Genomic DNA, 12,876 nt, shown 5'->3' with positions numbered 1-12,876 from the left:
GGTGGCTAGGGGAATCTCAGTATTAAGTAGCTGGAGGTACCCCTGACTGAAGGGAGATCTCGTCAGTGGAATGCAGAGAACAGGGTGAGTAACCTCTCATTTACACTCTGCTCGGGACTCTGCAAAGGTAAGGCGGGAGGGAGGCACTAGTGGAGGAAAATGAGACGCCTTTCCATCATCAGGCGCCTGTAGGCACATGCCTACAGTGCCTTATGGTAAATCCGGCTCGGCCTGGCACTATATAAATCAACAATAATACTTGTTACATCCCCTGCCTCAGGTAGGGCCAGTTTACAAAATATAAGTGGAAAGAAAATAGAAACATTATAGGCAATTAAATGGCACATGTAAAATAAATCACTTATCTGATTGTAGCGGTATTAGTTCAGTTTAAAAAAAGGTTGATTGCAGTACATTGAAATATACTGTATACCGGAGTGCTGTATACTGAGAGCATACAGTGTTCACCCCAGAATTTTTTCCAGCCGGGTGGCATGAAAAAGTAGCCGGGTGGGGCGAGATCAGAGAATGCGGGGCCAGTGCTTCTGTGAGCAACTCTGCTTACAGCATAGGAGGAGGTGAGCTGATGACAGCCGGGTGGTCACCAAAACTAGCCGGGTGTAGCACCCAGCTAAAAGAGCCTGGTGAGAACACTGGCATATCACATAGGAGTCTATTTATAAATCGGCAAACAGCCTTTTCACGAAAAAATGAGTATTTGTCAGACCACCACATTTAGGGGACCCAATGGGGATGCCCATACACAAACGACTGCTTCCATTTGTAAGGAATAGAGAAGCCTGCAGGAGTCACACCACTATCCAAATAAGTTTAGTAAAGTCATGTGAGTGGAGGTGATAGCCCAAAGCAAAAGCCTTGTATTTCTCCTATGTTGCTGTCCTTTACAGTAGGCAGTACAGTACAGTAGGTTTCAGACTAGTCCATCTCCACATAGGGAGTTCTCAGTACTTTATCTTTTACAAACACACTCCATAGAAGGATCTATACAAAGATACTGGCCAGTCTTCTTATTCGGTTGTACACTATTTTGGAAGTTGGACATTCAACAGTTGCTTTTGAAAATACAGAAAACCCTGAGAGTCTCCCACTAATAAAGAGAAGGACTAGTCCAGAATCTGTCAGATTTTTACAACCTATTGTGACAGGAACACAGGACAAAAGTAAGTTATGGTGCATTTAACACAGAAACAAATGTACATTTTACACATATAAATACAATTTGAATCTACATTTTTTTTACGATAGTGGTCCTTTAATAAGGTTAATAGGGTACAGAGATTGCAGCACTGACTATCAAGGGATATAAACTGTTGGCCTTTCTATAAATCTATCATTATAAAAGTCAAGTGGCTTATCAGATCAGGATCGGCTTATCAGATCACCACTTCCTCATAAGTACAGCACAGTAGGCCTTATTGATCAAAGCTTTACCAAACTGCTTTAAAATAAATGTGATAGCTATGTAGTACAGCCTTATGGCCAGCAGGTGGCAGTATGGTCTTTGAAATTAAGATTAGTGTGAGCCTAAAGAAAACAAAAAGGTCTGAAAAGCAAGCCAAGCTCATCTTTACCTACCTACAACAGAAGACATTAGCAAGTATTCTGCCTCACATGAGCAAGAAGTCACACTACAACTCTGAATGTAATATGTACTGAATTCTTCTGCCTACTTCTGAATCAGACCCAGGCTTTAAAAAAATCTACACTATTGCTGAAAAAATGCATATAGTATATCAGTTCTACACAAGCTATTTTTTTTCTTAAATACCTTTACATGTCAGTCTGCAGACAGCTATGCATTTCCAGTCATGGCACATGATGCAAAACATGCTTATTTGTAGTACATACGCTGGAGAACACCACACCCAAATCTCTGGCCACCGCCAGTGAAGTTCATTTGCAGACACACCTAGTTACCATTTTCTGAACTCACTTGACAAATTATTTTATTTTTCTCTACACGTTTAGATTTTCTTTAAATAGAACCCGAGGGTCAAAAGTCAAATAAGGAAAAGGATCTACCAGAGGCTTTCCATGCCGTCCTCCGCCACTGCCTGTCTTACTGCGCAGACACTCCCATGTTGGTGCAGGTGCCGTACGGCGGCACTTGTCCTTGAAGAGGAGTGTAGTAATGAGCTTGTAATCTGACAAGACAAGACAAATAACATTTATATTGCGCTTTTCTCCTTGCGGACTCAAAGCGCCAGAGCAGAGCAGCAGCCACTAGGGTGCGCTCTATTGGCAGTAGCAGTGTAAGGGAGACTTGCCAAAGGTCTCCTACTGAATTAGTGCTGGCTTACTGAACAGGCAGAGCCGAGATTCGAACCCTGGTCTCCTGTGTCAGAGGCAGAGCCCTTAACCATTACACCATCAGCCAACTGCACAAGAGCTTGCCGGATTCCTTTGGGGGGGCTTGTGCCTGGCAACGGCGGAATGGAGGATGACGTGGGCTATACAGGATCCAGAGGTGAGTATATGACTTTTGACCTGAGGTTTGCCTTGGGTACACTTTAAAGAGAATATGTACTGTCCGATTTGTACAATAAAAAAAACATACCAATCAAGACACTGTGATCTCCTGGATTCCTCTTTGCCGCTTCCGCCCCCCCCCCCTCCCCCCCTGCAATCCTGGCTTTTAATCGCCCAGCTTTAAGCAGTGTTTACAAACAAAAAACACGGCCGCTAACCAGGAAGTGAGATATATAGATATATATATATATATATATATATATATATATATATACATATATATATACATATATATATATATATATATATACATATATATATATACATATATATATATACACACAGGCTGAAACAAAAAGCAGAGGCCTGTCTGTGAGGGATAAACAAAGCACACACACAAAGCCTGCAGGGGGCCTGCAGAGGGTGTGCATAACTTCTCCCTATCACAGCAGAGGCAGCATTCTTCTATGTGCCGACAAAGCCTGACAAAGGAAAGAAGATTAGTTACTGTATATTACAGAGACAGTGTAACTAGAAAAGGCAGCAGTACCCAGAGCACGTTAGAACAGGTATACGAACTTACAGGATAGAAGAAATAAGGCTGAAAATTTTGTTACTGAGTCTCTTTAATCAGCATATTTCAAAATCACACCAGGGACTTTCCTAGGGAAGCAGGAAATTTGGGCGCATGAGGCAGGTGGACAAAAAGGGTGCCACCATTCACTCCCATAATAAATATCGTTTAATTGGCGCCTAACAGGAAAAAAGGGCGCCGGAGAAAAATAACGTTTTAAAAGCGGCGCCCAGAGACTTTTAATGTTTTATAACTGCTTCTCATGATTACACATTTAATGATTTATAATTTTTTACACATTATTTTTAAACGAAAAACAGTACAATATTTTTTAAAACATTACTTTTTAACGGAAAATTGTAAAATTTTTCTTTTTCAAAACATTATTTTTAAACGAAAAACCGCACAATATTTTTTAAAACGTTATTAATGCTTATCACAGGGGGTCTTAGGTTTAGGCACCACCAGGGGTCTTAGGTTTAGGCACCAACAGGGGGGGTCTTAGGTTTAGGCACCACCAGGGGGGTCTTAGGTTTAGGCACCACCAGGGGAGTCTTAGGTTTAGGCACCACCAGGGGGGTCTTAGGTTTAGGCACTACCAGGGGTGTCTTAGGTTTAGGCACCACCAGGGGTGTCTTAGGTTTAGGCACCACCAGGGGGGTCTAGGGGTTAGGGATAGGTACAGGGAGGGTTCTGAGTGAGAGTAGGGTTAGGTATAGCTTTAGTAACATTCTTATTAATGTTTTATAAAACGTTATTATAAATATCACTTTTTAAGCAGGGAAGATTAACGTTTTTACAATTGCCGATTTCATACACATTAATGATTTATAACTTTATAAAACATTTTTAAACGAAATATAGCACAATTTTTTTTAAACGTTATTCATGATTATCGTTTAAAACCGTGCGCCCTTTTTTCCCGGCGCCCTTTTTTAACGTACGCCTTTCCTAGGAGTCCCTGGGGACTTGGTACACTAATATTTAGTTATTTTTCTACAGCAAGCATATACATGCATTCACTTCCTGTGCTGGTTACCTGCAGTAGTTGTGATTGCCCAGTCCAAGCTGCAGAGCCTCTCTGTGCTGTGCAGTATATCTCTTCTCGCTGAGCCCTGGGGAGTTCCAGTTCACACACACTGCTCCGCTCACTGTACGGCTGTGATTCCCTCTGTATGACTGGCCAGAGCCTTCATAACATGTGGCCAGTAAGTCTGCAGGAAGGTACAGAGACAAACAGGTCATTCTGCTGAGCCACATTTACCATCAGTATGAAAGCTATCACTATCAGTTACAGATTGCCCAGCAAGCTCATGGTGAAGCAGAACTCCTAGGAGTGTGTAAGGGGCTAAAAAGGACCAAAAATCCCTCTTACTAAGATGCTATGCAAAACAGAAATGTGCAGAGTGACCATTGCCAGTGTATAGATACTCAGCATCCTACAGTGCAGTGCAAAATGACCATAATTAGTATTGTATTTGAACCATACCTGTTTCACAGTGTTCTCCAGAGAAACCGGGTAGACATTGGCAGAGGTAGTTGGAGGAGTACACAGCTTGGCGACAGCGTCCCCCATTGTAGCACTTGGTTTCTGTACATTCTGTTGGAAGAGATAGTGCTAAGTGACTATTTTTGGTCCATTTAGCCACATGTAGTCTTCTTGGTCAGTGTATGATGCAAATGGCAGCTATGCTAACTATGTGTGTGTAATGACCCCAGACTCATTTAAAATAATTCAAGTGCACTTTATCTCCTCTCCGAATAAGGTACCAGCCAGCCTCCCTACTTACTTGCACACTATTTTGGCAGTTAGACTTAGCAACTGCCATTTCTTTTGAAAACAAAGAAAACCTTGAGAACCCCCCCCCCCCATAAGGAGATGGGCTGATCCAAAACCTGTCAGATCTGTCAAACCCCCCCCCCATAAGGAGATGGGCTGATCCAAAACCTGTCAGATCTGTCAAATTTTAACTGCTTACTTTTTTTGCTGGAGTGGCCCCCAATGCAGTTAATGAGACCTGATCTTTCTTTAGTCTATATAACTTATTGTAATGATCTGTGCCTGTGTCATCCTGCTGGTGGCAGCACTAAGGAACTTGAGGTGGACTTCCGCTGTCTACCAGCAGATGGCTCTCATATTGCTGGGAGCAGTGCTATTCCTAGGCTCACCAGCAGATGGAACTGTGGAAGATTCTGGCCAGTCACCTGAGCAATGTGCTGCATATTTAAGGCCGGACTTCCTAGCAGCACATTGCTAGGTCATTCCGTTTGTCTGCTCGCTGCAGTTGTGACTCTGGTCATCAAGTCCTGTGTTCCTGAACTCTGTTCCAGTATTCTGTACTCCTGGTATTTGATACTTGCTAGTCTGACTATTCTCTGTCTTCTGCCTTTGTACTTTGTATTCTCTGATTATTGATCCTGGCTTGTATGACTATTCTTCCGTGTGCTGATTCTGCTGAGACGTGTCTGTATATATTGTATTATTGTATATATTCTCATATTGTGTGTGTTGATGTATATATTTGTATAGATAGATAGATAGTCAGGGTTCTGGTATTTGTGGTGCACCACACGTTGTTTGATTGTATATTGTATGTGTATGGTGATCTGCATTTGTACACTTGCATTATTGTAAATAAAACACATTTATCATTCTACTCTGTTGTGCAGACGTCAGTATTTCCATTGTGATCTTCTGGTTTTGTTAAACCAAAACGATTGCCATGCAGAGATCGTGGATCTTCCAGTCTGGTTCCAGTCACGACCACGATCTGCATGGCCAATCGTTACACTTATAATAAAGAATGAAGATTTCTTATCGGCTGCCACACAACTCTCGGTTTTCTGATTATTAGCACACTCCCAAATGTATATTCACTTACATTTCTGAAAGCTAACTGTGTGTAGAACAGTATTTTTCTATATCTTACCAGTAAAAGGCACACTGTGGCATTTTCTCCGCCCATCCTCGCAGCGACAGAACTCCACCCTGCGTCTGACTGGTCGCAGCCAGGTGTCCCCGCCTCTATATATTCTTCCCAGGGGCTTCTCTACACATAAAGCTATATGAAGAGATAAGAGAAAAGTGATGAGCACTGATGTGCAGAGTATAATACAGCTGTCTATGACCCTTATTCAAGTCACTTTTTCGCCTAAGTTTTCTCCTAGGTGATTTTTCACACGGTATCAATAAAATACATTTTAAGCCACCAGCAAGCAATTTTGACTGTACTTTTTTCACTTACCGTATATACTCGGATATAAGTCGACTTCGTGTATAAGTCGACCCCAATATTTGACCCTCTTAACCCTCTGGGCGATACAATTATATCGCCCAAGAGGTGGCGCAGCACTATTTTTTAATTTTTTTAATTTTTTAAATCATGTAGCGAGCCCAGGGCTCGCTACATGATAGCCGCAGCGCAGCGGCATCCCCCCACCCACTCCGATCGCCTTCGGCGATCAGAGTAAGCAGGAAATCCCGTTCAGAACGGGATTTCCTGCTGGGCTTCCCTGGTCGCCATGGCGACGGGGCGGGATGACGTCACCGACGTCATGGACGTCGTGACGTCATAGGGAGTTCCGATCCACCCCTCAGCGCTGCCTGGCACTGATTGGCCAGGCTGCGCAAGGGGTTGGGGAGGGGGGGGGCTGCGCGGAACGGCGGGTAGCGGCAGATCGGCGGCGAGCGGCGGCGATCGGAAGTTACACGCAGCTAGCAAAGTGCTAGCTGCGTGTAACAAAAAAAAAATTATGCAAATCGGCCCAGCGGGGCCTGAGAAATCCTCCTGCGCGACATACCCCGAGCTCAGCTCGGGATTATCGCTCAGGAGGTTAAGCTGGAATTTTTTAATTACTCAAGTATAAGTCTATCTAGCAAAGTTGGTGGCTGCACAGTAGACTTGAAGCCTTGCACAAGACATAATGAAAACAGAGAAATGCACCCTGTATATATTAAGAGAGTTTAGCCTGTCTAATCCCCACTCATCTGTGTCTTATAAAAAGTTGTAATTTGATCTCTCCTCTGTGTCACCTGACAAAGCAGATAAGCTCATTTGAGAGCACAGGATGTCAACAATATACCTGCTTCCATGAAAGCAGGAAGTAGACACACTACAGCTGATACAAATTCTGCAATACATCTGCAAACAAAAGGCATTTTTCTTTTAAAGGTTATTATGCTATTGCATTTCTTTTAGAGCAGAGAGAAAGATCTGAGATCAGGTCCACTTTAAACAATAAACCCTTCCCAGAGCCCCAGCAGCCAGCGTCTCTCTATCCCTCCCCACAGCGCTAAATCACAGACAACACACTAAAAATCCCCCCTCCCTCCCAGCACAACTCTGTAATGTTATGCGCTGGGAGGGGTGCTTCTTTCTGTCCCCTTCCCCGCAATGCTAAACTATTTTGTGCTTCCATCCTCTCTCTCCTTCCTCTGTGCAATCTAATGCAGCAGAAGCCAACACTTACAGTTCCATTGCCAGCGCTGAATCCTCTATACACTCTCCATTCATGCCGCTCTCTGTCCAATAGTACAGCTCCGGTTACTGATGTCATGAGACTTCATGTGTCATGTGACATCGGGAGTCAAGCTGTACTATTGGACAGAGAGCGGAAAGGAGGAAGTATAGGGGATACCGCACTGGCAATGAAGCTTAATCGCCGGTGTCCTGTCATGAAAAGCTGCTTTCATCAGGGATAGGCTGGCAAGGACAGTGATCGCTGGCTGTAACGGAGGGATTTTTAGAGCGGCTTCTACCCCCGCAGCGGTTGTAGGAGCCGCTCTACATCCCTCTGTTCTAGCTACCGATCACTGTCCTCACCTGCCTATCCCTGATGCAAGCAGCTTTTTATCACAGGACACCGGCGATTTAATCTCCGCCCCCCGCCATTCGCATCATTGTCCCATGCCCATCTAATTGCCCTGAAGTGTCAGCACTTACAGCGAGTGCCAGGGAGAGAGCTGCATTATTAATTTTAACAGTTACAATGGGGCAAAGTGAGCGGCTCCTACCCCCGCAGCCGCCGGAGCATCACATGCTCAGCGGGGACCAGCATTCTCAGCTGCCGCCTGAGAGAATAAGTAATGAGCGGGGGTTAGTCCATTCTCCTGCTTGCAGGGGGGCACAGCATTGTGGCATCTAGGAATCTTAGAGCAGGGGGATACAATCTGGTTGGCTGGCAGCACTAGGGGGGGCATACTGCAGCAGATGCAGAGCAGAGGGGTCAATTGATACTCAGCTACAAGTCATAAATTTAGGTTTGACGCGAGTATAAGTCGACCCCCCTACTTTATAAAAATAGATCAGACCTAAATTTCTCGACTTATAGCCGAGTATATACGGTACTGTTTGGACTTTTTTTTAGCTGATTGCTGGAAAGTTATTTTAAACAGAAGATGAATCATTATTAACACAGGAGAAAAAACAAATTGAATAATACCCTCTGGGTTCACTGAACATAAAGGTATCCCTGTATTTAGATATACAGTACTTAGAGTGACCTATAACATGTCTCAGGGTATGCTCAGAAGCTCCTGGCTGAACTTCTATTTTATCACAGCTGGTTAAGTACTGGATATCATTTCCTGAGGAGGTGATCATTGAAGGACAAAATGTTCTTTGAAGCTTGACCTGGATTTATTTTTCAGACTATAAGACACATGTTTAGAGGGCAAAAACCATGGAAAAATGCTAAACCAGGTGTGTCCATGGTCTAGGGGGCATCTTGTAGATGTTCTCTCACAATTATTGTGACTTACATATCTGTCACTTGACCAACCCGATCACATGCTTCTCCATGAGTTCTCCTAGACTAGACTATCACTTTTCCTGACTCTCTGGGAACAGCAATTCTCAGCTCTAAAATCATGAAGGCTGCCTTTTAGAAAAACGTCACGTGCCTGTCACAGTAAATGGCCATATACCTCACTAAGGTTTTCAAGTAACCCATACTTCTAAAAGAACATCTACCTCCTACCTAATCTGTACAGAACCCCTTAAAATGAAAATAGGTAAATAATTACATGTTAATGTCCTCGCTCCTCTCTTCTCTCGATGGTGAAGGACCTGAGGAGAATAGTTAAAAAAATAATTTGTAAATTCAAACTTAAAAGCCTTGCAATTTTTATAATATGAAATTAATTATAGGAACTCTTTCGCGAATGAGGAAAAAAATAAAAAGTGGTTTATGCATAAACCATTAAACATCCTTCTAAAATAGTGTAAAAAGTTTTTTTTTTAATGAATAGTTTCATCAAAGCAACATGTAATCCTCACTGTTTGTAAACACTGATGGATGATGGACTGAGAGGCTAATCCATTTAATAGGGATGTTTTTTTTTTTTTCCTTTCATAGTTACATAGTTATTTTGGTTGAAAAAAAGACATACGTCCATCTAGTTCAACCAGAGAACAAAGTACAACACCAGCCTACTCCCTCACATATCCCAGTTTATCCAGAGGACCTGCCTAACATAGCTCCTGCCTACCTAGTTTTCAGTGGTGTAATCCACTGCTGGCAGGAATCCCCATTATAGCATAATGGCTGAGCTCCACTGAGCCTGGCAACAAGACTCCCTGTGCAGAGAGTCATTCTGCTATCAGCTGCTCGGAGAATCAGCCAGAATCAGCCCCATCTACACCATACGATTCTTTGTCCGATTCGATTCAATTCGATTCGATTCATTGATTCGATTCAATCCAACCTGTCCAATTCATGATTCGATTCCATTCGATTCAAATTGAATCGAATCATGAATCGGACCTGTCAGATTGAATCAAATCGAATCGAATCGGACAAAGAATCGTATGGTGTAGATGGGGCTGATTCTAGCTGATTCTCCCAGCAGCTGATAACAGAACGACTCTCTGCACAGACGGGAGTCTTGTTGCCAACAATGTAAACACATATAGAGGAGCTCAGTGTAGCTCAGCCGTTATGCTATAATGGGGATTCCTGCCAGCAGTGGATTACACCACTTAAAACTAGGTAGGCAGGAGTTATGTTTGTGAAATGAAAGTTAAAATAAACCCCTAACAAATGGATTAGCCTCCCAGTCCGTCACCTGTCAGTGTTTACAAACAGTAAGGATTACACGTTGCTTTGATGAAACCATTCATTTTTTTTATTTTAGAAGGATGTTTAACCACTTGACGACCAGGGGATTTTTCAGTGATCGGTGCTGCGTGGGCTCTACAGCCCGCAGCACCGATCAGGAGTGCAGCAGGGCGATCAGACTACCCCCCTTTTTTCCCCACTAGGGGGATGTCCTGCTGGGGGGGTCTGATCGCCGCCGGCTGCATTTCCTTAGCGGGGGGGCTCTTCAAAGCCCCCCTCCGCAGCGTTCTCCGCCGTCTCGCTCGCTCCCTCCCTCTCCCTACCCCTCTGAGCGGCGCAGGACGCTATCAGATGCCGGCGATCCCCGGCCAATCAGAGGCCGGGGATCGCCGATCTACATCACGGCGCTGCTGCGCAGCACCGCCGTATGATGTAAACAGTGGGGATTTCTTCCCCGCCTGTTTACATTTTGCCGCGATCGGCGGCTCTCCGGCTGTTCACGGAGACACCCTCCGTGAACTGACATGGAAAGGCCGCTCAAACGAGCGGCTGTTTCCATGGAAACCCTTCAGACAACCAGTTTACGCCTCGTCAAGAGGTTAATAGTTTATGCCTAAACCAATTTTTATTTTTTTCCTCATTCGCGAAAGAGGTCCTTTAAAAAACAAAAATATACAGTAAGTATGGCCCCAGTTATATAAATTAATGATGATTTGAGTATACTTTGCAAAATGAATCAAGCCTTTATATTAAACGATCTCACCTGTTGTGAGGAGATTACGGCCTCCACAAGGATGAGAGTCAGGATCATTTTCATGGCTTTGGACTGTAAATGCAATTCAAGCTGTGAAGAAAAAAAAGAACAATGAGGAGGACAGAAAAAATAAAAATAAAAACCTGAATCATGTTTTACATGTTGTGCCACAAACCTCCAGCCACTAGGGGATGCTGCAGCTCATAGCTGCTACTGAAACTGAGGGGAGTGGTGCACTCATGGCCCATTTATGTTGTTTGTCGTTAATACTGACACTGACAAGTGGACCACCAGTCCAGTTAATGAAGAATCTACAGTCTGTTTCATGGAGCACTTCAGTGCTGGTTTCTTATAATTTTTATTCTTATTATTATTTTAGAGGCGGGTATTCCAGCTATGGCCTAAAGGCTAATGTCTGGCCACTCGTCTCATTTTTCTGTTTGCACACAGATTCAGGCTGAGTCATATATAAGGAGCCCTTCGGAGCATAGATTTCCAGACAAGAGCTGGAGATTGGAAATACAATGCAGACAAAGCCCAGCTCAACCCAATATTGAGCATGGCAAATTTGGATAGAAATTGGGTTGATCAGTAAATATATAGTGCATGAGGAAGCAAAATGGTGGGCAAAATAGCTAAGGTGCTTTCCAAACTGCATACAGCTCTAAGTAGTAAGTACAATAGAGACAAGACTATATTTCACAATGCATCTGCATGGAAGGCGGGATTTGTACTTGACAGGAAATAGAAGGTAAGCAAATGTAAGACCTCAGTCTTCAAACAGGAAAATACTAAGGGCATTACAGGACTTACACCTGTATGGATAGGTGACCTTACACCCCCCCCCCCCCCCCCCCACACACACACACACACAGATGCCTGACCCTAACCTCCCCCTACTGATGCCTAAGCCATCTCCACCCCCCCCCCCCAAGCGCCGCACCGATGCCTAACTCTCACCGTTCCACACTCCCCCCGCTGCATACCTGTGCCCCCTGTGCTGCTAAGGTATTGGGTGCCACAGAAGTTAGGGCACATGTTAATTGCAGCTATAAAGGAAATTTGGGCCTTAGACGTCTGATAAATTTCCCTTTATAGCCACAAATAACATAGGCCCCTATGTGGAACCAAAGCTTCCACAGCGCCCACATCTTCTGTTCTGCTATTTCAGTAAAGACTTAAGGTGGCCACTAATGATCCAATTCCTAGTGAAAAATTGTTCGAGCATATCAGAAATTCTGATTGGAAGGGAAATTGTTCACTACACCATCAACGAACCAATATTTGCTTCCTATCTATCACAACCAACAAGAAAATCCAAATTTTGGTTCGACGAAAATCCAATCGGACGGATGTTTTTATACTCGTTTGTAACTGATTGTACCCATCAACGGAGATTATTTACAACCAAACCGATCAGAATTTCTGATTGCTCAAACGATTTTTCGCTAGAAATTGGACCGTTAGTGGCCACTTTTAGACAATGTAGCAGCAATCTCTTTTTGAGGTGATAATACACATGTTATAATGTGTCTATGGATCCCCTGATTGGTGCCTCCAGCTCACAGCATGGCCTCCTATCAGTTACATGAATCATGTAAAGTAACAAGTTTCCTCCGTATTCATGCGGTCCAGGAATGTGCGCAGCCTTCTGAGAGTCACCCTCACACACTGCAGTGCGGTCTGACACTATCTTCTGATGTTATCAGCTTATAAAAGCCAGATACACCCCTTTCAGCTATAACTTCCATAATGTTTACCTCATAGTTACAGCACTAAGTGACTCTGCTGTGAGCAAACTAACAGGATGTAAACCAAACTGTAAATAATATCTTGCTGTGTATGTAATAAATACATGAGTGTATACTGTATATGTAACTGTGTCTGCCCAGGAACGCTGTGTGGAGGAGGCTTTACAGTGATGTATTGTAGTTGTACACATTTCTGTAGTGCTGAAATATTCTGCTACTAAGCGGAATTCCAAGAACAGAGATAATTA

General features: G+C 43.6%; 1 protein-coding gene across 5 annotated transcripts in view; it reads right to left on the bottom strand.

Annotated features, from left to right (window-relative positions):
• PLAT (plasminogen activator, tissue type) overlaps positions 1-12,876 on the bottom strand; it is a 125,010-nt gene that overhangs the window by 21,306 nt on the left and 90,828 nt on the right. For all 5 annotated transcript variants that reach the window (XM_068274639.1, XM_068274637.1, XM_068274642.1 and 2 more), the window contains 5 exons: positions 10,887-10,967; positions 9,090-9,132; positions 5,995-6,126; positions 4,554-4,664; positions 4,104-4,278 (listed from right to left, as the gene is read on the bottom strand). In XM_068274639.1, coding sequence (XP_068130740.1) covers positions 4,104-4,278; positions 4,554-4,664; positions 5,995-6,126; positions 9,090-9,132; positions 10,887-10,967 — 542 coding nt within the window. The remainder of the gene's footprint in view (positions 1-4,103; positions 4,279-4,553; positions 4,665-5,994; positions 6,127-9,089; positions 9,133-10,886; positions 10,968-12,876) is intronic.

Source organism: Hyperolius riggenbachi, chromosome 3 (genome assembly GCF_040937935.1).
Source record: "Hyperolius riggenbachi isolate aHypRig1 chromosome 3, aHypRig1.pri, whole genome shotgun sequence".
Lineage (NCBI taxonomy): Eukaryota > Metazoa > Chordata > Amphibia > Anura > Hyperoliidae > Hyperolius > Hyperolius riggenbachi.
This window is presented reverse-complemented; position numbering and strand designations above follow the sequence as displayed.